The sequence below is a fragment of the Hetaerina americana genome, unplaced genomic scaffold, assembly GCF_022747635.1.
Source record: "Hetaerina americana unplaced genomic scaffold, ioHetAmer1.1.p SCAF_11, whole genome shotgun sequence".
NCBI lineage: Eukaryota > Metazoa > Arthropoda > Insecta > Odonata > Calopterygidae > Hetaerina > Hetaerina americana.
In genome coordinates this window covers 24,255,728-24,282,255 of record NW_027286181.1, presented here as the reverse complement: position 1 = coordinate 24,282,255, position 26,528 = coordinate 24,255,728, and the positions used below count along the sequence as shown (strand labels likewise).

The 26,528-nt window shown below is 37.4% G+C and overlaps 1 protein-coding gene across 3 annotated transcripts in view; it reads right to left on the bottom strand.

Annotated features, from left to right (window-relative positions):
* LOC139700969 (diacylglycerol kinase eta) overlaps positions 1-26,528 on the bottom strand; it is a 329,383-nt gene that overhangs the window by 33,540 nt on the left and 269,315 nt on the right. For 2 of the 3 annotated variants that reach the window (XM_071599493.1, XM_071599495.1), the window contains exons 6-12: positions 23,349-23,440; positions 22,224-22,357; positions 21,898-22,066; positions 11,853-11,955; positions 11,624-11,772; positions 5,286-5,510; positions 2,306-2,573 (exon numbers count right to left, since the gene is read on the bottom strand). In XM_071599493.1, coding sequence (XP_071455594.1) covers positions 2,306-2,573; positions 5,286-5,510; positions 11,624-11,772; positions 11,853-11,955; positions 21,898-22,066; positions 22,224-22,357; positions 23,349-23,440 — 1,140 coding nt within the window. The remainder of the gene's footprint in view (positions 1-2,305; positions 2,574-5,285; positions 5,511-11,623; positions 11,773-11,852; positions 11,956-21,897; positions 22,067-22,223; positions 22,358-23,348; positions 23,441-26,528) is intronic. The other variant, XM_071599494.1, reaches the window with a different exon arrangement.

Below are 26,528 nucleotides of genomic sequence, written 5' to 3'. Positions count from 1 at the left end.
TTTGCCAGAAACTGCCGAACAATCAATGCTGAATGTGCACGATTTTTGCACACATTTTTTTCAGAACACAAATGTTCGGTTAAAATAGTGTGCACTGTTGATTTTCCTAAATTCAGTTCATCAGCTACCAATCGCACAGTTTTTCGGCGATCGGTAAGGACAAGGGACCGCACACGATCAATGTTGTCGTCAACACAGGTGGTTGAAGATCGTCCCGGCCTTGCATCATGGCGTCTTGTCGCCCATCTTTAAAACGCTTCATCCACTTGGAAACGGATGTTTTCGGTAATTTTGTCTTCGGTAATTCGATGAAAGCAATTGCACCAGCGACTTGAAGCAGCGACCAAATGAGGAATGAATTCTCTAAACACATTAATCTTACACAACGTAGATAACATTTTTAGAAATCTTTGAATATAGATTCTACGATTCACTTAAAAGGCAATTCCAATTATTGTGAAACTTGGATAAATATTACCAATTATCACTGATATGTATAACGAAAAATTGACCCTATATTACGTATTTCTTCATTTCTTCGTAACTTCATCCAAGATATTTTGCTCATTTAAAGGTAGGTTTCCGACGGCTCCTTATGACTGTTTAATGTCTTCATATTTGACATAAGATAAATAATTAAGTTAGTTTCCTATTACCTTCCCAATTATGTTTTTAATGTGACAAATGAAGCACATAAGAATAGGAAAAAAGTCTTTTAGACGTTTCGTTAATCTGTACTGAAGGGGTCATTGATAATTGCTCCTGGTGAGGGCCCCCATGGCAGATAGATAGAACGATAGTAGCTATACGCAAGGTAAGGTACACAATCCACGCAGCGTCTGTTCCTCTTCGAGGCATCGCTCAAAAGGTCACTTTACTGGAGTCAAACGTCTCGAAGAAGAGGAAAAAGCTGCGCGGGCTGCGTACCACTTCCTACCTGCAGCAATTCTCGATGTCCCCCCTCCAATACTAATTGACGTAACGTGTAAGACTCTTTTCCCGATTCTTAGATGATTTTTCTGTAGCTCGTCATGACAACAGTTTTTTCCGCTTTCCAACCGCTGGCATTCAATCGAATTTCAGTTGCCATCGGGATGAAAGCTTTTCGATATATTTGCTGATTTTACAAGTGTAGCCACCTGACTGCGTGAATCTGAGAGAATGATACCCTCCCTCGCGTGTTTGTCGTCGCGTGAGTTTTATCTTGTGGTTTTGTAATCTTGAGTCAGCTTGAAAATGCAATCCTTTTGGGGGAAGATCGCAAAGAGAAGGGAGAATGACTAATCGCAACCAAAATAAAGAGAAATTATTGATGGAAATATCGTGATGTCTAAGAATGTGAACAGATTGAGGGGCTGAGAAAAATCTTCACCTCAATTTATATGCATTCTTGTGAGAAAATGAAAGAAGATAGGACAAGGGGATGGTGCATATGATTCTCAGAGGCAATGAAATGCTTAAGGCTGTGATATAGAGGGGAGAACGCTGGGAAATTAAGGTAGAAAAGGAGGAAAATAAATGGCATTTTAGATGGAATTAGTGGAGGAAGAAAGTATGCAGAGGTAAGTCAGATCAAAATATCATGCTCTTTCATACAAAGGATTCGAATTTATGTAATTAATAAATTGGAATTTATTTCTGCCTGTACTTGCCAGTGAAAGAAATTATTGGAAGCATGTAAATGTCATTTTAATGAGAAAATGGAGAAAACAGCCAAGTGAACATTTTTTTGGGGATGCATAAATGTGATATACATGCGTGCATATTTGCTATTACCAAACTTCAAATATATGTGACAACATTTTTTGAAAATGTTGATAGTAGAGGATTCATAGTAGGAGAAGTAATAGTAGACAGTAGAAGTGCAATCTTACTCTCATAGACAATCAAGAAAAAAATTATGAAAAAATCATGAAAATGGAATGCATTGGATCATATCATATACTTTAATATGGCTATTAGGGTTAAATATTATTTCAAATAGCGATAATAAAATCATTTAATCTACCTCAAACTGAAAGCTCATGATATTTACAAAAAAATGTTGTTTTGTGCCAAAAAGGTTCTTAAATTAACACAAAATATCATTATTATCATTACATAAAACATGCTTCTGACAAAGCCTCTTCCTAGAGGTATTTATGATTTACAGAAATGCTTTGGAGGTCCATAGGTTTTGGGAACCATGCAAATAAAATGGGCCAGCTACCAAAGGGCATTTTGGATAAAATTCAGGATGTAGGAAGCATGAACAGCCAAAAAATGGGTAATTTCAGTTCGCATTAAAATTCAACTTTTTACTAACTTCTTTAGCTGGGGGAGTCTCAGCATCTGACTGCTCAGGTGGGGAAGATGCGGCTGTCTTGTCCCCTCCATTGTTTTCTGTTGTTCCGAGGGCTTGCAACAACAGCTGCAATTTTTCATTCAGAACCTGGCACTGTTGTGCAAGATGCATCTGACTACTCTCTGCTGCACTGACTTCAAGATCCTTAGCTTTTCGTCTGTCTTCTTCCATCTTGACGCTAAACTCAGCCATTTTTTCAGTGAAGTGCTTCACCGTATCACATAACATTCTGAAAAGAGAAATTACAAGAATCATTCAGGAATGAATTGAAGAATGATGAATAAAATCAGGAATGGGGCAATACGATATTCCAAAACCATTCATACATAAATCTCCTTAATTAATGAATTTTATGTTTTTCCCAAGCATATGGATATTGGAACAGTCTGTCACATCAGCTACAGGAGGGCATTTTCAAAAGACATAAATCAACTTAAAATAGCCATTTAAAATGTTTTAACTCTAATGCAAAACATTAAAAATTATACCGTGTGATATTTGGACTAATGATAAATTCTGCAAAAGATTTACTAAATCATCTAAGTAGAATCATATTTATCTATTTAGTTGGTAATACTTATGGATATAGGAGATATTGAGAGGCTATTTAAATAAGAAATATTGTGTTTACTGGTACTGGTTTTGTTAGCCAGGGCTTAGCATGCATAATGTTGCAGTCAGGGCTTGCGTAATGCTGTAAATATACCCTAAGCTGTTGGACTACTGTGAATAAAGAGGGCTCCAGCGAGGGTCAGTATAACTGCAGATTACTACACTATGAAAAAAATTCATTTTTAAATTATAAAGAGCCTAGGATGTTCTAATTATTTTATCTAACACATATGATACCATAGTGTTCTTATTTTTACTAGCAGTTCAGCTCACCTGTATACACAGGAGCATTTTAAACTAAGATACATTTTAAACTAAGAAGCATTATTAAAAAATATAAAATAAGAAGCATTTTCAACTAAGATACCATAGTGCACAAACCTATGGCTAATATTGTCTCCATTATTTGAAATATTTAACATGTTTATAATTAACTAACAACTAAGGTAACAAATTTGATGTAGCATGCCTGGGGTTGAATCACTCTCTGCTACACGCCTTGGATGTGCTTGCAGGGTACCATGTAGAAAGTAAAATAATAAGTTATGCTCAGCACTAAAACTTAAGTGTGGATGAAATTACTTGTTACATCAATAAAATGGCACTGGGCATATATTACAGAGATAAGCTTCATGTGGAAAGGCATCTTTGCTTTTAAGCTACCTTTACCTCTTTACATCTTTGCTTTTAAGCAAGTTTACAAATGTCCCACCTCTTAGCCTTTACCCAGAGGAGAAATTCAGCTCTTACAAAGAAAAGTGAAAACAACGAGTGAAATTTAACTCCATACCGGTCGGTTGAAAAATTCCATTCACATTCCTATATGTATGTATGAAATCATATTTTACATCAATTTCCCCCTATCTTGTAGTTTATTCCGGCACCTCGTATGTACTAAGGGTATTCAAAGAAGGGGAGTCAGGCTGGGAGCCACTTGAGATGCGAAGAGAACAAGAAACTTTTAGAAGGGCTCAGAACAAATGAGTTTAACAATGACACTAAAGGAATTATTATAGCCCCACACTGCTTAGGTAGATCAGACAACAAAGATAAGATAAGGGAGATAGATACAAATACTCATTCTTTCCCTGGACATTCAGGAATCATAACAGTAAAAAACCAAAGTCACTCTAGAAATATTAAAGACATTTAATTTACAAGTCAGGACAAGATTAAACGTTGCTTAGACAAAGTATATTTGTAGGTATCTGCCTGATATTCGTATATGTATCTGCATGCGTGTGAGTTGTAAAGATTTTTGCATGAATATATACGGTTTTATGTGGGTAGATTGGCATGAATTTATGGGTTTTGCATGTGGTTTTATTCTTAATTACGTTTGGTGATATAACAACCCCCGCCATACACCCTTGCGGCGGCTTGCGGGGTACTATGTAGATGTAGACGAAGGGGAATAAGAATGAAAACCAAAATCAACCAAATAGGTATGAGAAAGTGTGCTCATTATGGCTCCAAACTGAAAGTTACTAGTTCAAATAAGGATTCGAAGTGGCTTAGAGTTGTATACAAAAAATTATGCCGTTTGGAAAACACTCATCTATGTTTGCACATACGGTTGATGTGACGCAGATAATGCTAGTCATATGACTCCAAACAAAAAAGTGTTACATCACAGAGTGCAGTGTTTGGTTCTCTTCTTCAACTTCGCAGTCGAGGAGAACAGACAAAATGAAATGTATCGAAAGAAAGACAAAGAATTACTGTGCATGGCAGGGTAAGAGAGGACTTTACTTGGGAAAGATTTAAAGAAGACAAATAAAAATTGACGGAAGAGATATTAAGGGACAGGGTGATGTTGAAAACTGAAATAAAAAGGAGTGTGTGTGTATGTATATATATATATATATATATATATATATATATATATATATATATATATATATATATATATATATATATATATATATATATATGCACCTAATCGATGGAAAGGGGTGGATATTTTGGATGAAACGAAGAGAGGTAGAAAGTACGTGGAACTGTAGAATGATTCAACGTAGTGAACGGGATTATCTCTTTAAAACAGGTCATACAAGTGCTGCAGTCCATAGAACCCGAGGGCTATGCGTAATCATCTTCGCAGAGTTAAAAAAAACCTACCTTTGATCGGTTAGCTACATCTAATAAATAAATAAAAAAGTTACCAACATGAACTAGGCTTTTAAGAGGTAATATTGAGTTTCAGTAAAATAGTTTGAAAATGAAATTTCTACTCTCTCTTTCATTGTCAATGCCAAGAAAGAATGTAGAAAAAAGGTAAAAAAATGTTTACCTAATATAATAAAATACCTTAATATAATGAACTTACTTGGCTGAGGCCGTAGCCACGGCTCGCGTGTCGGATTGAAGTATCTGGGCCAGGTGGTCAGCAACCGACTCGTAGGCGGCCATTGGTCCTTCCGACTCCCAAACTCCCATCTCCAGCTCCCGATGACCGCTTAAGACCCCGCCCTCGCCCTCCAATTCCCCGCATTTGCCCTTCCGAGAGGACATCGTCACGGCGAGGGGCCGCTCGAAAGTCATTATGCTCCACCTGTCGAGGTGAAATGTGTCAGACATGTGTCCACTGCGTCAGACGACTAAAATACATTCAAATCCACCATGCGAAATAATTTAATGAACATTACATGATAGCAACAGCGTGGTAGACTAGTGGGTAGAGAGTTCGGCTACCGACGGAGGGGACCCAAGTCCGAGCCAGGGTGACTACCAATTGGATTCTTCGCAAACTCGAGCTGAGTGAACTTCTCGTCCGCTAGAACCTTCTATAAAACGACAGGCGGCACATGGATGGGAAATGGTCCCTTGTGATGGACTCCTGAAGGGCTTCAACGCGACACAAACGTCTTTGATCCCACAATTTTTCTTGTTCCGCATTATATAGGTATACATGCATAAAACGACTTCAATTATCAACGTGCTTTCTGGGCTCTGGAGTAAAATAATGAAATTCCCTACCAGCGAGCTTGACAAGTATAAAAGGAGTTACGAGTTGGAAACCTATACATCTTTAACGCCTAAAAGAAAAGAAATAATTATGTAGGGATATCATTAAAACTTTATGTATATTTATATATGTACATGTATGCACACTGAACCCTCGCTAATCTAGACTATGAAGGGCCAAGGGTTACCCGGACTAGCCGAGGTTTTGGCACACGTAACCCCGTGAATCATTTTCCCCCTCTAATTTTGTGCACCGTTGATTGCCGACAAATTTTAACGACTCCATATGAGACATCAGACCCCCAAAGTTTAAGAATATCCCATAAAAATACGAAATAAACTAATTTTGATTAAATATATCGCCTTTTTTTTCCAAAAATTAAGTCGGTAGTAATTCATGAGTATCTTTGAAAAAAATATGGGGAATGTGTGCTTAATAGAATTATCTCATTTGTCGAAGCTATTTCCATTAGCAAAGATAACTAATCGACCAAGTTTTTATTTAAATAAAAGAGAGCTTAAGTTCAGAAAATAGCGCTCGTTTCCTTTTGTAATTTTCAGTTTTAATGATGCAGCGTACGGTCGCCGCTGTTCTCCGTCGTGCTTAAATTTTACCACTCGCCGGTTAATGACATTTTAATTTCATTAGATTTTAATGAAGCTTCTCCGGATGAATGTTGTTAACGGAGTACACAGTCATCGACTAATGAGTATTTCCGTGAGAGCGTTTGTTTGCATTTTTCGCACTTCATTATTTCTAAGGAAATGAATGTTTGAGATTTTCACTTGCCACTCGTAATTTTTAAAATGAAAATATATTTCTTCATTTGAAATTTCAAGAAATTCAATTTAATATTTCATAACTTAGGGAATGAAATTATTACAAGACCAGCTGCGTCGTGATTACCCCGATAAACTACGCATTTATCGCGTTATTTTAAGGCCGATTTAGGCCATTCTTAATCCTCAGAGTTCGAGGCTGTTGATATTCTATGGCAACACTCTTCAACTTGATATTGCGATTAGCATTTGCTGACAATGTATAGAAACTCTTTCTTCACCGATTTTTCGTTCGGGGACTGTGGATTCACTTCATAAAACCTACGTGTTTTCCGTCAAAGTCCGCCCTTTAAGTACATGCCTATTTCATTTGCATTGTAAATTCGAGCTTACCGTAAAATGCATTCAGTCATTAGTGCTTAAAATAGCTACATATGTGTTCAAAGGTGTCAGCACTCGTGATGCATCTTCATCGTAAATGATACAGGTATACCTCTTGGCAAGCTTTTTTTATGCTTCAACTTGCATCTCATTGGCATGCATTTCTACACAACGTGATTATTTATGTACATTCCACATGTGGACGGCCGCTTACTATCCTACAACTTCCCATAGTATAATTTCCCGGGCCTGCCTTTCAATTTTGTAGACATTTAATTTAAGCAAAGAGCATACAGATGGACCATAAGTCTTATTTTTCAGGTGGAATATTGGGTAAAGTTGCACCTAAATCCCATCCGAAACTTCCACATCCAATTTCTTAAGATAATTCAACTTGTTTAATGATCAAAGTTACGTATTCTTTCACTACCACTCTTCTTGGGTGCTGTTGTCAAAAGTTACTTTAGTTTTTCTTCCATAAGATCCTGAAATAATTGAATATCAAGGTAAATAAAGTCACGGAATCGCGTGGAAAGAAATAGCTATTTATTCCAAATATTTGTGTCAAGTCAGCGGAACGTGAGACGGTTAGGTGAGCATATGAATTATTTTTCACGTAGCAATAGCTGATCCATGATTTCAAATGTACAGCTGGAATATTGATTGAAATTTCATAATTATTTTCCAGCATATTCGTATAAACCTGCAAGCTAAACGTATAAGTTGGTGGGGTACAGTAGTGCTGCTTCTCGCGATTCTTTACTAATCAACCAGCAGTAAACGATCTCACTGTCCGGGAATCCGGATTAGCCACACATAATATATGATATTCATTCACTGGTACACATATAATAGATTCATAAAAACTTTACTTCTAGGGCAATTTTACTCTTCTAACGATGATCGTATGACTACTTATCAATGGTAACATTTTCATCGTATCCAAATTTAATTGGTTAAGATGAATTTCTTTTTCTAAAAAGATTTTCAATTCATATTTCAGTATGGTGTGGTGCTCTGTTAAGCCACTTTGCAAAAATTCAAAATGTGTCAAATTTCATGCTAATTCTCAAAACCTTGGGTATATTTATGAAAAAAATTTGTTTTTTATATAATCATTCATGCTTGCTCTATCTCATGAATTAATAAATTAATCATTGTGAAATATTTTCATGTGGGTTTTTTTCACAAAATATCATGAAAAATATTCTATTCTTATCTTTTAGAGCATTCGGGTCCTGATTTGAGGGTATGGTTTCAAACTTAAGGAGTGTCTCTAGACACTATCAGATAATTACCAAAAACAGATACCCTCAGCTTTACTCAAGAGTGTATTTTTTCGGTAGGCACCAGATCTTGATGGGAAACCACCGGGTAGGATCCCTATAGACACCCTACCCTCCGATCCTGTGAGAATTCCACTTGCCGTGGGGTTTAGTACGAATTGAGCTCTACACACACCTATGAAACTAACCTTAAGGTTAATAATGGAGGTTTATTTCCCCTTGAATAGTGTAGATCTTTTCCGATCTTATCTCCCTCATTTGACGATTTTTCTTCGATCACAAACCTCTATAGCTCCGTATCATATTGATCTGCTTTTTCTGCATCTCTTCTGCAGCCATAGTTGACATTCTTCCTTCGTCTTTACCGTGACCTAGTATAAATTAACTCCCTCCTCTACACCCACATCTCAAAACCCTCCAATCTAAACTCACCCTTTTCATTTAACCACCAGTCTGCGAAACAACAAAATGCAAAATTCAAATTGAAACCCTACCAGTATTTTGTTCATATGTTTAATAAAGAGCCCTCATTACATTTTTCCTTAATGAAAAATGATTTTTTTACCGACACAAATTCCAACCCAAATTAAATTCCTCTATCGTGCCCATATCGCAACAACATAATATTTACATAAGTAAATGCTTTTGTTATCCTGAATTATGCGTTCTTGATCAAATATTTTATATTTTATTTTTAAAGAAAAGGGTGTGCATGAAATACCACAAACATTGTAGCTTCTGAACTATAACTATTAAGTTGTAGTAGTAGTTTTTATGAGAGGGAACCGACAGCTAAGGTCATTTGCGCCATTAGGGATGGTTGGGAAAGGAAGGGTGGAGAGAAACCCGGCGTTGGTATTAGCTTACTCTTGTCGAAAGGCGCAAAAGGGTTCACAGCTTAACGTCCCATCCATACTCACTCAAAGTGCTCTCCACAAAGCAAAAGCAGGGATCAAGATACCACAGAAAAATATTTGTTGTCAGGATTTGAACCCGAGCCATGTCGGTGGGAAGCCTGTACGTTAGCCACCGCACTATCCTGATCCCCAACTATTAAGTTATCCCGTCAATAGTGCATACATAAATTTAAGGAAATAATATGTAAATGCTTCTGCGAATTACTTAAATACAAAACACACATTTATTTTCATAATCTTTGAAAAAATATCTAATTATGATATAGGCAGTAGCGCAACAAATTTTATCATAGCAAAATCAAGTTATCAAACATTCATTAAAACTATAATACATAATCGCTAAATATTGACGATATAATTCCTCTTTAATAGCAATGCACTACGAAAATACAGGTGTGATATACAAAAGCATATCACTTTTGTGCATGAATATCTTTACTTAATGATAGATGAAATCATTATGATTTGAAACCTCCGAATAGAGAAGATTTTAGGCTATAAACTCAAGTGCAAGAAACGGCAATTGATCGGAGATGGCCGTGTGAATGAAAATTAGTCCTAGGACCTATATTCGGGGAAGTTTTTGCATGGCGAAATCCAAGTCGATGTATGGGCAAAGGTCGAGTCGATCGACCAAGTTATCAGCGTGATTCGGTGAGAATACTGCGAAGAATGCCGTAGCAGCCAATCTTTTTCGATTTACCATTTGTTTTTCCTATTTTCAATGCAACTAAAATTAAAAATTCAAGAATTCTCATATTTTAATTCCCCACTGACAATTAATTTCAAAGTTTCAAGGCGACATTAACTGTTTTAACTTACTGTTTTTTTTTATTTGCCAATTTTAATTTAAAAACGCGATCTTTGCTTTGGAGAAAATTCCCTCAGTCTCCAACAATTTGAAATTCAAATATTTTATATTAGAAGTAAATGTGATGAAACAACAAATAGTGATCCGCTGTCATATTTAATTTGAATTCAACAAGCTGTTCCACCACGACTCGCCAGTTTATTTTATGCTCCATTTAATTAAATCTGGGAGACTAGTCGAACGGCTGTGACGCACGGGGCGTGGGCATCATTTTTGCCCGACGAGACCTTCACAGGAGAACGAATACGAATCGCGGGTCGAAGGGCGGGAAGATTTCGCGGCGGAGCACGCAGGGCATAACGAAAAGAAATCAGCTCACTATATCTACCCTTTGTGCTCCTCACATCCACAATTGGCACCAAATGAACCTATTCTCCAAACTTAGAATCACAAGAATTGTACTTTTTTTCCGATGTGACACACGGAATTAACGCCAATTGGAAAGTGGATGGAAAAATTTAAAGCGAGATCCGATTTACTGTACGGACGTTTGATCATCCGATTCAGTGAACATAATTGGATGTCCTGCTAACGCGATAGAATTTCAATTGGAATGACGAAGAGCTCGCCGTGGAAGTAATTTTAAAATTTGTTTTTTTTTTACGATCGCTTAAAGGGTCACTCGGATATCCTTTGTGGGCCGCATCATGTGCTACACTTGTCAAGTACGTAATTAATGATTTAATTAACATACATCCTATTAATAGATACGGCCTCAATCAGTCGCGACTTAAATGCCTTGGCTCGTAGTTAGGCCCGTTCATTCCAAAGCTAGTGTGGATAGTGTGTGAGTGGCACATTTATTCCAGGAAATACGGCTTCTTGAGTTGGGAATGAATGAAAGAAGACGTGCCATTTTCACTCCCATTCCGGATTGATGACGAACCAAAATTGTGGATTGTATTTGGAGAAATTCAAACGACTCTGTGGCACGTATGGTGAGTCTGATAAACTCGCATGTTATTGATATTATGATACTATGGCCTTATTATTTTACTGCCTGTAAAACACTGAAAAGTTCCAAGAGTCCCATCGCTCGTGAACACAATCCGCAACTATGTCCTGCTAGCCAAGAATTAATTTTTACTTAAGACGATTAAATATCTTTCCAAGATTTTGCGGGTGCTACGACCAGTTAGTGGATTCTGTCAAAACTCATGCAAGGAATAAGCTTCATCCATATTACATGTATTTGACCTCTTCATAAATTGACCAGTACTATATTAAGAACAATGACCAGAAATAAATAGAGAATACCGCGGATTAAATGTAACTCAGTTTATTAAAAGGGCTGGAACTACAGCGCAACGTTTGTAGTGTTGTGAATTCTATTTTGGTATGCACAAAGTTCCAGCATGACGTTTCACTAAGGCGTTATTCGAAAAGGAGCAACGTTCGTGCGGGATTTTAAACGACATTTATATTCGTGGAAATTTTAAGTGCATCCATCATCATTTTCCCTTACCTGTCCAACATCTTTGTCGAGGCCTTTTCGTATTTTTCAAGAAGCTGAGGTAGATGTGCATCGCCGTCACACACGCTGCTACCCCAACCGAGGACTCGAGCGAGATCATTACCTGTTCCCAATGGGACAACTCCAATCTGGCACTGCTTCTGAGGAAAGAGTTTTTTTTTAAACTGTAGACATTGACTCACGAAGGCTTTCAAACACTCACAGTAGAAGTTTAACTTACATGCATCCCCAGGTTGTCGATCTCTGATAAAACCCAACCCACAGAACCATCTCCACTGCAGACAAGGATACGAAATGGATCAAAATGCCGGAACAGGCGAAGGCTGGAAAAATATAAGAACAGATCAATCAATCAAGGTATTCTACTTATTTAAGGGTAGTTTTAGGACGGTACTAAATGACTGTTTACTTCTAATAATCTCGAGAACCTTCCTTTCCTCTTCCTTTGCCCTATATAATTTCTTTCTTCACTTCAATATTTCCTCCATCCACTTCTCCTAGCAACTTTCTCTCTCCGTTCACCACATTTAAAACCACCGCGCTTGTCTTACCCATGGTCCAACTTAATTTTTACGTGCGTGTGAGTGCTTGAGATCAATGCTGTAATCCAAGCTAGATAGTACGTGATTTATTTGCAGTCTTCCATTTCAATGTTCTAACCGTCTTAGGTATCTAATTATTTCAATTATTTTTAGTTTTATTTAAAATTATATTTATCATTGTTTTTATTTTCAGTTATTTTCTTATTTTTATTGATTTACTGCTTATATCTTCTCTAATTTCCCTCACCCATCCTTTGCCCATTTATAAGAGTACGGCTGGGGTTGACTCTTCCCATTATATTCATAGGGCCGTAGTTACCGTTCGCTTTGTACTCCGCAAAATTTCATGAAAATTATATTTTTTTGAATTATCTCTGTATTATTATTGCTGCTGTTCAAACAAACAAAGAAACCATTAATCTACGGACCTAAATTAAAATGTTTTTTTCCATTTTAAATCAATTAGCCAAAGGGAAATCATCAAAACTCTGTATATTTTATTGGCACTCATAATTTTCGCGGGAAAAACAGAAAGAATAAAATAAAAATGCCTACAAAGTACGACTACTACTTCCTATTGGGTGCAAACAAACACAGCCACTTTGTTAAACACAACTTCCATGCGTATATGGTCAAAGACTACCTCAAAAAACCGATGCACTTCACTTGGCTTTAGACGAAATTCTCAGTAAGAAGACGGAAACATTGAGCACATGAAAACTATAACGCAGATTTAAAGCCTTAGTACTCTTATTAAGTCAACAACTACATTGATGTTAGAGCTAATATTACAAGTATATATCATCCGCCTATGGTCCCAGTCACATAATTTAAACGCTACTTATTGCTACTGCAATTGTATTCTTGATTTGGTATTGTATACACAGAGCCTTCCCTTTCTGACATTTGTACAGCGATAATAAGATTATGGATAAAGAAAACAGAATAATTTAAACAAAGGGTTTTATTTGTAATTATACCACAGTTTTAATACAAACCTGAGTAATTAAAAATAGCAATTTTCCACAAAAATAAAGTTTAATGCGACCGGTTTCAATGTTACTACATCATCATCAGGTGACCTGATGGTAGACCTGATGATGATGTAGTAACATTGAAACCGGTCGCATTAAACTTTATTTTTGTGGAAAATTGCTATTTTTAATTAATCATGATATTCCACCATATCACGCCTGAAACGTCTCTTTTTAAAACCTGAGTGTATTTCACTTTTCGCCCATTTAAAACAATCGAAGTAGGAAGTAATGCAACAGTCAATGTAATTGATAGTGTCCCGTTTAAGGTAGATTTTGGACGACCAGAGTCTGAACACGCCTACGTCTCTTAGCCACTCCTAACAAGAAAGGCCCGACAACTCACACTCACTGTACTGTACAGTCACTTTGACATACAAAAGGCCCTTCTTCAAGTCCGCATACTTTCTTCCTCTCTCCATTCTGTCCAATATCTCAATCTATTTCCTCATCCTAACCAGGTCACCTAATATTCTCCCCTCAATCTCTGTCTTCTACAAATCATCCCCAGTCAAAATGCTCAACTTTTCCTGCCTCTTTTGGATTTCTCCCAACAACTTATCTCTTTTCCCGCACCATACATGGCATATCTTAGTTTGTTTTCCTTTCCGCCCTCTTCAACTACGTCTCAAAATCGTCCAATTTAGACCCATAATCTTGCTTTAACGACAAAGTTCCGAGTAGTACAAATTCACGCTCCATACCAATATTTTCAATAGCCTTTTTCTAAAATCATTCCTCAACGTCCCCATCGTGAATTATCTCCTCTTCGTCAATTTTTCTTTGATGTAAGACAGTATTAAAAAAAAAGATTCCCTGAAGACCTATCCTAATAACTTCGCCTAATTGGCTTATAATGTGGTGAATAAATGTTTCTTAATTAAGGGAAACTTTTTGGAAAAAAATACTCTTTTCAGATGGACTGCAACTATGAAGTAGTTGAATGGTTTGGGCGATAATTGATTCTGGTAACTAGATCAAAGAGTAGGAGCCAGACGAAAGGTAGACCGCGTAGCGTCTGTTCCTCAGTGAGGCTCAAAGACATCTGACCCCTGTTGCGCGACCATTTGAGTGATGCTGTCACGTTGATAACACTACTGAGAAGGGCAGAGGGAAACAATCTTTCTTAAATATCGAAAGAAACAAGATGGACATAGATTTAAGTATGAGTCTGGAAGACTAAGGGGTCCTTTTAGCAGAGGTAAAAGCTGGACCAACGAATTCGGTAATTGTTCAGGTCTACGTACGTACTACCAAGCAATCATAAGGAGGAAGAGGTCGATAGAGTGAACGATCAGTTAGAGGTCATAATTGCGGGTGTTCCAAGAGGGAAACATTTGATAGTGATGGGGGATTAGAAGGTGACGGTGGGAGGAGAGAGGGTAGCGCGGAAAGGGACAACGGTTTAGGAACCAGGAATGATCGCGGAGAGAAAGCAATTGAGCTTGGCAGAAGATAAAAGCCCTGTAAGGAAGTAAGAAGGAAAAATTCGTGCAAATAATCAAGGATAAGCGGGGAAAATCATAAATTGGACCAGGGAAGATTCAAAAGAGATAGAAGGAATAAATAGAGGAACTATAAGGGAAAGAAATTAGACCAGCAAGGTTAGACATAGAAAGAGAATATGATGCGGATGAAGAAAGCTTACGCCCAAACATACTTGATTGCGAGATAGAAAGGACATTAAGTGATTGAAATCCAATAAAACCGTTGGGATGGAACACGTTGCCGCAGAAATACTTAAAATTTTCAGAAAAACGTGGGAGGAAGAGTTTTGATGGGCTAATTTTTAGCATTTATGAGGGAGGTATTTGACCGGAAGATGCTGTCTGATCAGTGCTATTTTCCTCAGCAAAAAGGGATCCATATGTGAGGAATATAGAACAGTAAGTTTGATTTCGCATGCAGGTAAAGTGGTTCTCAGGACCATAAATTAGAAGATGGAAATGAGGGAAAATGACCCCTTAAGGGATGATCAGTTTGGGTAAGAAAGGGCACGCGTGATGACATAGCAGTTCTGAGTAAACTAATAGAGAGGAACATAGGATACAACCAGGATGTATGTATTTGTTTCTTTGATACTGAGAAGTTGTCCGATAGATTAAGCGGCAGAATTAATAAATACATTGCAAAAAATGGCACAGAGTGCGGCAACATAACTTCCTTTTTTGAACGCATATGTGGAGGAGGTGGTAAAAGAGGTGTTGAAGCAACTGTAGGTAACAATGAAAGTCGGAGGAGAATCCCTAAAATTAGGTTTGCGGACGATCAAGCTATAGTTAGCCAGTCTACCAAGAAGTCACAAGAATTGCTGATCGCATTAGAAAATCAATGAGTTGGTATGGGATGATTAATTCAAGAAAAACAATAGTTTTTAGGTTTTCGAACAAGGGGAAAGCTAAGATAAACTTTAAAATATGATGAAAAAATTAGAGCAAATGTACCTATTTGGGCATTGTTTTGCATTAATATAGTCAAAGTAGGCGGTAAATAAGAAGAATTTCATTAGAAAAATTAGCTTTCCCAAGATGGAAGAAAGTGATGACATGGACGTTGTAAAAAAAAACTCATCAACGTCCCTCTTAACAAAAACTATCGTAAACGGTTGAATATCAAAAAGAATAACGATCGAATCTTTAAACAGAGAATCAGAAATAACGCCAATAATATTTTCTTCCAAGGAGGTATCTTTCTGAAAAATAAGCGAATTTCTTCTCTGTTCCTCTGTCAAGAGAAATGAAATCCACTTCGCCAATCTTAGAGATGTTCGACACTTTCGACAGAGAAAATTTAGATTTGATTTCTGTTTTATGTTCCCTTCTGTTTAGAGTGATTGCAAAATTGAATTAACCTGACTCGTTTTTCCGTATTTGTGTTGCAATCGGAGGGATGAAGCATTCATCATCCACGTCCACTGGGTAATATTAGGTCTAAAAAAGCTTCAACAGCAATTGATTAGCTACTAGCAGTTCCTTTAGTCACATTGCAAATTTGAAGTGAGTGCGCGGGCAGGAAATGAAGTAGTAAACGGGTTTAAGAAATCGAAGTTGAATAGAACTACCGCGCATATACCAGAAGTATGAAATTAATGCAGTGCAAGACATGAAAAAAATCGATAACCATTTGTGATACATTTAGAGTATATTGATGTATTTATTTAAAATTTTGTATTTATATAAAAAATATTTGTATTTACTGTAAACATAGTTTGCATACATGTTTTGAAAATATAAAGACATGAGACTTTACAAGGTTAAGTCAGCCAATCAACCCAGCGACTTCAAATGATACAAAGCGTATTACAGAGTCAGTATAATAGGTATGGGATGTGAATAAATCAGAAGGCAAGGAGTTGATGCTCTCAAGAAATACGTAGGACGGCTAAGTGAGTCTCTTAAGATTGAGATTAGAAAACGGCACAGTAAACGACTGTTCATCTATTTAGGAAGTGTTTCAAAAGAGGCTGAGTTAGTAAGGACATTAATAGAAGAATTGCCTTAAGATTTAAAAAAGAAGAGGAGAGAGTTGATGATGGGGACTTTAAATAAATATGCAAAGAAAGGGCTGGCAAAAATATTGATGCAGCGCAGTTTGTTGTTGATGTATAAGGATAAGCATTGATTGGAGGCTTTTGAGATACGAGTGCGGAGGAGGGTGGAAAAAGTGAAATGGACGGAAAAGGAAATAAATGAAATTATACACGTAGGCATGGTAGGGAAGGAGAGAGGGTTGTTTGGAGATATTTAAAGAAAGCAGAAAAAGGGTATTAGAGAAATTTTAAGCTTGCAATGACGTGTTAAAGACAGCGACAAAGTGAAGGAAGCTGGATAAGCCCGGCATAGGGACGAAAAGGTTAGGCATGTTGGACGGAATGAGCGAGGTAGAAGGTACGTTAAGGTAGAGAAAATTTAACGGGAGTATTTGCGTCGCCTTAGTTGAAGCTTAGAAGTTTAATAGCGTTAAGTCTACGCGTCCATTGGAAACCTACTTGACTGGTATACTACCGTTGAAAATCGAAATGCAGAAATTTCAGAGAGTAAAAATACTTCAAGCACGTAGAAATTTGCACTACAAAAGAAAACCTCGGTGGCTTAATTGGTTCAAGCAGTCGGCTGGAAAATGAGGAGATGGGGGTTTGAGTTCTGGTCAAGGTGAATGATTTTACCCTGGAAAATTTCTGAAATTCGAAGAATATCAGCAGACGACGCTGTTCAACTTTCGCAAAATGTACCGACATTGATTAAAGTGTTAACAACATTTAAATAACCTCTATCGATCGACCTATCGTGATCCATTTGCTCGTAATACGAAAGAGACGATGTTTGTGTCTTCTGCATAGCAATATGCGAGGAATTCGGAAACGCATACCATGCATGCTACGAGCCCGCAGTATTCATTGAGGATGGAGAGGGGGCGTGGTACCCTGAGTACCCGCAGAATGTTGCTTTGAACGCGGGCGACCTAGTTCACCTGCGAGCGTGGTACCTCGATTTAAATATAACCCACAGCATCAAGTCCACCCATTTTGTTAAAATGCAATCGACCGGCATGAAGTACTTTTTGGAGGGTCCCTGAAAACTATTATGCCATCACTGATTTTTAAAGCCCTAATATAAAGCACTTGCACTGGAAAACGCAGCGCGAGGCTATGGAAAGTTTGCAGAGGAAGGGTGACATTGGTGCGCGATACAAGACGGTTAAAACACTCTCCGGAAGTAAGAGGGGAAGATCTGTGTCAACAGTTAGAGATAAGTTGGGTAAGATAAAAGTTGAAACAGAAAAGATTCAAGAGATATGGAAGGAATATATAGAAGAACTGTATGGTTAAAAACTTAGGCCAACAAGCCTAGACACAAAAAGAGAATAAGACGTAGATGAAGATAGCTTAGATCCAGACATACTCGACGATGAGATAGAAAGGGCATTTAGGGAGATGAAGTCAAAAAGGCAGGTAGGTGTAGACAACATTCCTGCGGAACTACTGAAAGGCTATGGACAATGTGGGAGGAAGAGACTACATGTAATGATTCGTAGCACCTATGAGGAAGGAATCTGGCCGGAAAACTGTGTGAGATCAGTGTAAGTTCCTATTCCGAAAAGGGTAAAGGCCACATCATGTCAGGACTACAGGACAATAAGTTTCATATCCCACGCAGCTAAAGTTGTTCTCAGGATCATAAACAAAAGGATAGGGAGTAGGGCAAATATTTACTTAGGGGATGACCAGTTTGGGTTTAGGAAGGGGAGTGGTACGCGTGATGCCATTGAAGTAATGAGTTTATTAATCGAGAGGAATATAGAATACAACCAGGAGGTATTTGCCTGTTTCGTAGATTTCGAAAAAGCGTTTGATAGAGTGAATTGGGAAAAACCAATAAGTACATATGTTGCAGAAAATTAGAATAGAATGAAGAGACAGGAAGCTAATCCGCAATCTGTACGTCTCAGACTGCTCAGGTGCGAGTAGGGGACAGAGAGCCCGGATGGGCAGTGTTAGGAAGAGGTGTAAGGCAGGGTTGTCCATTATCACCGGTGCTGTTCAACGTATATGTGGAGGAAATGATTAAAGAGGCATGAGAAGAACTGGAGGTAGGAATGAAAGTCGGCGGAGAATTCGTAAAATCAGTTAGGTTCGCTGATGAACAAGCTTTAGTTTGTCAGCCAGCCTAGGGGTTGCAAGCATCGCTGAGTGGATTGGAAATTCAGTGTGGCAGATATGGGATGAGAATCAATACTAATAAAACCAAGGTTTTTCGATTTTCCAGAAAGAAAAAGGCTGAGCTAAACATTAAAATAGGAGGGCAAAAACTAGTGCAGGTAGAACAGTTTACGTATCTAGGAAGTGTTTTGGACCAACACGGTCAAAGTAGCAGAAACATAAGGAGAAGAATTGTGCTAATCAAAGAGGATTTCACAAGGAGGAGGGAGTTGATGACAGGGACGTTGAGTAAGGATATTAAGAAAAGACTCGTGAAAACTTTGATATAGAGGTAGCTATGTACGGCGCGGAAACGTGGCCATTGAAGCAGGAGGATAAACGTAGATTGGAGGCTTTGGAAATGTGGGTGTGGAAAAGAATGGGGAAGGTGAAATGGACAGAGAAGAAAACAAATGAGGAAGTACTAGACATGGTGGGCGAAGAGAGGGGTTTGCTGGGATAAATCATACGGAGGCATAAAAAAATGGATGAAAAGCATATTGATCGGCAGTGGGATGTTGAAAACTGATAGAGGGGAGAATGTTAGGCAATAGAGGAAATGGTAGGAATAGGATAGGGATGTTGGACGGGATAAAGGAAGTACACAGATTTCGTAAAAACAGAAGAGGGACTTGTTGTAGAGTAGGATGCTGGATTGTGTTTTATTAGGAGACATTTTTTGGTAGTTGTGTCCATCCAAAACCTACCTTAGCCGGTAGATTACCTAATAAATAAAATGTAAAATACGCCTTTTTCAGAGTACAATTCCCTCGTTCCACTTTTCATAACTTCTACCCCTTTCGTGCATCCAAAATGCTAATTATTTCCCTCTTTCTCCTGTACTCTATTTCGGTCTAAAATATTCCGCTATTTATTTATCCTCCACCACTGCTTCCGCCTTCTTCATTACTCTCTGGCGGACATCCATTTTCTCCAAGTCTCGTATTAATAAGCCTCTCGAAAATGTAATTTGGATGAAATGAGCTCCCTTCGTTTGGAGACCAATTGCCCTCTTTGAATAATCGATTTTTCTTCAAAAAGTTAGAAGAAATGTCTTAGAAAATGGTAAATAACGCCTACTGCATGGGGAACACCGAAATAGAATGTATAGACTCGATTAAACACTTCGGTGTTACCCTCACTCACGACCTCTCCTGGGTGAAACACATTCGGGGAATATGTTGACAAGCTAACAAAAAATAAGGATTTATTAGAAGAATATTGTTGAAACGTGATGGAAAGGTTAAAGAGAAATGTTATACTATATTTCGCTCGTTAGGCTTCATTTAGAATATGCTAATAGTATATGGGATCCTCATGAAGCTAGATTAATCGCCAAATTGGAAAGTGGCGGGGAGAATGCTGGGAAAGCAAGTTAGAGGAAGGAAAAGAATACACATTCTGAATGAAATTAAGGAATATCCATTATTGAAATAGAAAGAAAGACTCGTACTTTTCCACAGATTTGTTTACACATTTTTCCACATTTTTTTCCAGAAAATCTGTGGAAAAGTACGAGTCTTTCTTTCTATTTCAATAATGGATATCAATTACTTCCACGAAGTGAAGCCTGAAACAATAGAAATTAAGGAAGATTAAATGTATGCAGATCTAAATGAAGTTATTGCAATACTATATGTAGCACGGAGTAAAAGGATATTTTATGTTGCGCTATTAAGGAATTACGACTAGAGTAGTATGTAGTGCCAGGGTCCCTTAAAACTTACCCTTTGCCGTTGGACTATTACTGTCAAATAATAATTAATACTATTGGTTGCATAATTAAATTGGTAAAGTTCAAAGTTTTGGGTGCCGAGATGCACAAGTTACTATAGAAAGCAGGGGAAATTAGACGTGGAATGTGTGCTATAAACCAAAATGAGGAGAGAGAGAGAGAGAGTTAAGGTTATCACCAAGAGTTGAGAATTATTAATGCATGACGCATCGTTCAAGAAATATGATTCCTTATTCTCTCACATTATTTCAAATCATTCAAGGTCATACAATTTAAGGGTTCTTAATTTGAAGTGCAATAAGTTCTCTACAAACATCGCGGTATGCCATGGATAAATATAGGTCAACTGTCTCCACCTCTTTCATGCTCTTTAATCCAGGTTTCATGACATCTCCTCCGGCCTGACATTTACCTACTCCAAATTAGAGCACGCATATCTTACTAATAGTATTGTATGAAATAATACGTTGTAGAAAAGTGAAAAATTCGTGTTTTCCGTCAATTTCTGAACAACAGAGTTTGCTACGCTTATGCATATTATATATTTCTATAACTTCCTGGTACCAAATTATATATGCATTAAATATTTAAAAAAATTTAAGATAACTAACTAATACTAAATATTAATGCTATAAATCCAATAAAGTATTCAGCTGAAGGTTCACAGGGTAAAATGCTATGCTACTAATGGACCCCATCTACAGTTCATGTTTTAAATTACAGGATGGATGGAAGAGGGAGATTTCCTGAGTTTACATGCTCTACATGAACCTAACCTTATCTGCATGGATTATTGGTGGGGTAAATATTTACAAGCGAAGCTAAAGAGTTGACTTGATGGGTTTGGATGCAAGGAACAGTACAAACACGGACATTTTTCAATTAAATGATATGACAGTTGGTAATTACTATGATGAAAAATTGTTACACATTTACCAAACTTCATTTACCCATTATAAATCTAAGTCACGTTCTTTAGGTTTACAAATGACATCGCGCTCACAATGTGAGTGCAGTCAGAAGAGAAATAGATTAACTTCCTTAAAGTTGCGTTCATTTGATCCACAAGTTTAATCGCACTTACGCAGCTTTGCTTTGCACGAACCAGAGTTCATGATAGTTGGATATTTTTTTCTAGTTTCCTAAAATTAAATATAATTTGCCATTTTGTCCCAAATGGGAACCTTTCCTAAAAAAATAACATCGTGCATAGCATACCACAGTCATAGAAAGGATATAACGTAAAATAAACTTACCCTAGTCCAGGACCATTTTGAATTAGATCGAATACTTGAGCAGGGTTGAGAAGCTGTTTAAAGCGTCGTAAAAATTTAACACCTTGATTGTCTCCTGATTTAGAATTCACGAACACCAAAAGTGGCGAACAGCTAGTTGGTCGCACTGCTTCCCATGCTTCATCAGTTCCTGCATACAAATTAGAAAAAAAATACAATTAACTGTGAAGGCACGGCTGCTGTTAAACAAGTCTAATTATAGGAAGAATCTACGAAAGATATCTTCACTCGACCCAATCGCTTGAGCGATGATTCAAGGAACTTATATCTGAGAATTTGATACTTACCTATACTATGTAATGCCGTTGGCGGTACAACGCTGACTCTCCCTGATCCTCCCAGGGGGCATCTCACTGGGTGATGAGGTCGGCATTGTGTGTGAACTGTTGCTCGACACCATAGACATCTCCAATCCTGAAGCCTGCAGTTGAAACATTTGCATCATTTTATCATATTTACCTATTAAACATCGTCAAAGTATTAACTCATAAAATTTAAAATGATATTATACTAAAAAAACTTTCCCCATTGTATTTTGCAGGACTATTTCCTGTGTCAAGAAATGCTTTTCTAATTGTCCCCAGGATATATCGGCCGATTAGGGGATCATAATTGATCATACCACGGAAATATTGAAATCACTGCTCAGGATGTATTGTCAAAAGTTTTCCGAAAGGCACATTACTGTATTTGCTGAGCAGATTTGATGTAAATGATACAATGGAAAGATCATAATCTTAAAACTGCCAAAATAAATCTATATAAATTGATAGACTATCCAAAATAGTTTTTCCAACATGCTATTATTATTATTATATTAAGCAGTATTCAAAAATAACTAAATAATGACCTAAGAATGAATATTTTTAAATATGTCATTCATGCTACCATTTTGCTAAGGGTTCAATTTCCTATTATAGAGTTAATATTCCCCAGTATATTAAACGTAAAGAGTTGGGAATTTATCTGAGAGAATAAAGAAATGCTCTATATTTTAGCTATTTAAGCATGCTATTATTTATGTTAATGTGCAAATTCTACCGTAGATGCCTAGGAAATACAAATAATATAAAATAATAATACCAGAAATAAGAAGAAATGTCAAGAAGAGAATGGCACAGTTGTTAAATTCCTCTACCACAAAAAAAACACCTGAAATTAAAGAAAAAATAGAAATGGAATGGTGACTAGTCTGGAAAAATTATTAATAGTTAAAGGAAATATGAAATAATATCGAAAGAAATGAGTTAAGAAAAAAAAGATGAAACGCAAAAAGCAATTCAAACTGCATAGATTTGAAGAAACTAGTTGTCGAAGAGAGAGCTAAAAGGAAGTTAACAGAGTTTCTCTATTGATTTGAAGAGATACAAATCACTTGATAATAATTGGTAACAACTGAATGGGAGACTTGCCTTAAAACAGAGCCACACGTCTTATCACAAACTGCACATTTAGCGCTTACTGGCAAATTGCCCTCCATCCATTGGTGGGGCATCGTTATGTTCTGATTAAGAAAATAGAACAATGGAAGGAGGAAATAATGTTAGTTACAATCACCCAAAGGCTAAGTTGCGGTACTTTATTTCTTGATTTATATTCAAATTTCAATACCTAATGACCATACTGTTTGAGTACCACTGAATAAGCAAATATTACACATCTTAATTATAGAAGTATTTAAATTTTAGCAGACTATTTAGTCCGCGGTAGTCAAAAACGCAGTTGCAAACACAAAGTAATTTCTAAAATATTTGGGCAGAAATAATTTGACAAAAATAAGATTTAAAAATATTTTACCTGATGATTACACTTTTTCCATGAGAGTTATTTAAGGTAATTCATTATTATCGAACAAAGTCATAAACCAATAAAAAACTAATAACAATGAAAATGATTCATTTCCACAGCCTTAACACGCTGTAAGGGGAGTAAATCGATAGATTACTAAGTAGAGTTATCTCAGCGGCTGATACTCTGATCAACCTTGTAGTATCCACCAGGTAACGTTTTTTACACTTAAGTACTTTAAAGTATTTTACACTCATTTTTACTGCATTTAATAATGGCATCAAAATCATTTCAACCAGCAAAAGTGAATAATTTTACCGATTTGGTTAACAATAACGGCCGTAAGAACAACCATATCGCGCAACATAGCTCACACTAAAAAAATCTATAGATTTTTTGGAAGAAATGACTCTAACATACATGTAGTGGCATCGCGAGGTATACTATGAAAATACGCGAGCCCCCTTCAGCAACGCACTTTAAATCGCTCTCCGTGCTCGGCCCTGCGTAGCAGCAGCTGCTGCGGAAGTCGACCCCGGGCAGCGGCAGTCAGCTACGCTGCGCCGGGGTTAATGTAGCGTCACAGAGTCCTAAACGCCGTGAAGTTCATTCCCTCTCACTTACCCTTTCCTCCAGTTTAGTGCACGTAGTCAACGGACGGCAGGAAGGTTTTGTACAGCTCCTAAAAGCTTTTAACTCAAAGTCGTGGACCTCTGAAGCATTTCCCCAAAGCAAAATAAATACATTCTGCCTCACTCTATTACGCATTACCATCTGCAGTTCTTAATGCTTTCCGACCCCATTTACGTGTCCCTCCAAACGAATTTCCTCCCTCTTGCCTTCCTAAAATCCTTCCTTCTATCACAGCCTTAAAAATATCAATTTCAGTATTTATCTTAACGTGACTACTAATCAAACATAACTATTTTTTTGCAAAGTATATTTTCGCATTTATTTCTTTTGTTCAACATACTACCGACCAAGGTACCAATGATAATTTTGCATTCGTATTTAACTAATGTCAAAGTCGCGGTAGTCCATGGGTAGATTGTAGGACGACTGACCGGAGGGCCCGGGTTCGATTCCCGGGCAAGCCTCTCTGGGCACCTGCAACTTCACCCAAGCTATGTGACTTTTCGGGTACCAAATCTTCCTGGGAAACCATAACCGGTAGAGAGAAAGGAACTGGCCCCCCTACCCTAATGTGTGAATTTCACACGTCGGGGTTAGCACTAGGTCAACTCTACCATCACCTATCAAACCGACCTTAGGGTTGATTACTGTGTTTATCGCTTAAAGTTTCGTTTACTAGTTCAAGAGGTTTCACCGGTGTTTCATTGAAATTGCGAGGCTAGTTTTAATCTGTTTGATACTAATCCGAAAACAGCCAAGTTTTGCCATTTTACGACCAATTTTAAGCATAGTAGTAAGAACAAGGGCAATCCCAAACACCAAAGCCCTAGCTAGAGGAATTATACAGGCGATTCAATAATTATACTTCAATTCCCGCCTAGGTATATCCTGTTTATCTAGGCGGGAATTGAAGAAACAACGTTTACGTTGGCAGGCAAAGGAGTTTATCCCGCCTGCAATGGTTTGCTTCGTGTTTTTTATTTGCTTCTTAGGGTTTCTCTATCTCTCCAGTCAGTCATTCCCTTCTCTTTCAATTATCGAATGTTTGATATTAGATTATTGGGAAAATTTACGGAAAGGTGAATTTGTTTGTGCCGCAAAGAAATCGATAACTGCTTATTACCTTATTGGCCATTCGACACGGCTCTAAGACGACCAGCAACTAAATATCAAAGGAAAATAAAACGATGGTTACGAGGCTTCCGTATGTTAATGAAGTTGATTTCCTCCTCTTCAATAGATTTATTGGTTTTTTGACGGCGTTTTCTCTTCTCCAACTTATTTTTTGCTTCTCCCGAATTTTCTGTATGAATCTCTCTCCCCCTACCACTTTTTTGGTTTCCATTTAATATAACCAGCTTATTTCCTCTAGCCTTCTCCTTTAGCATATCTCGAAAACCTCCAATATATGTCATATTGGAGGTTTTTGTGATATGCTCTTTCTGCATAGACTTACGTTTTGAGTCTTATAAAGACACGATCCACATCAAAACCTTTACTAATTTTTTGTAATATCTTTACGCAAGAGTGGATGACTTCCATTCCCTCCTCTTTCTTAATGAATCTTCCGATAACTCATGAATCTTTTTACACATAAGTATTTTCGTTGAAAATTCTACGCAAATATACGTAATATTATACGCGAATTGTGCCACCACTAGTATACAGGTATATCCCTTCTATCCAGATTTTTTCGCAGAATTCCTAAAAATATCATAACTTCAATACTTTCCTATGCTTATTTTTCATGTTCACGTCATATCTTTTACGTTGATATTTCACGCATTAGTCTGTTAAATACGTAGTTACTGCATGTCCCTTTAGAACGGATCTTCATTTTTATACGTTTGTGTTCCCCAATCGTATCACTGTATCCAGACATTGCGGCCGGAATCCGCTGGAACGATGCATATCAAAATTTGATAAGAGAATATGGCGCTGCACGTTCGTGTACCTGGTAAATCAAAGTGGTGATGCGCCCATGGCCTGCGGAGGTCTCGGTACGCTCACTGCGTTCAAACGCCACTCGGACCACTCGCCTTAGCAATTGCCAATTGCAACGCTTAGGCGAAGCGGAAATACGTACACGATACTTATAGATGCAACGAAACGGATGCCTAGATGGAAGGTCAGCAACAGCGAAGGACCACTTTCAGGACAAAAGAAATCTT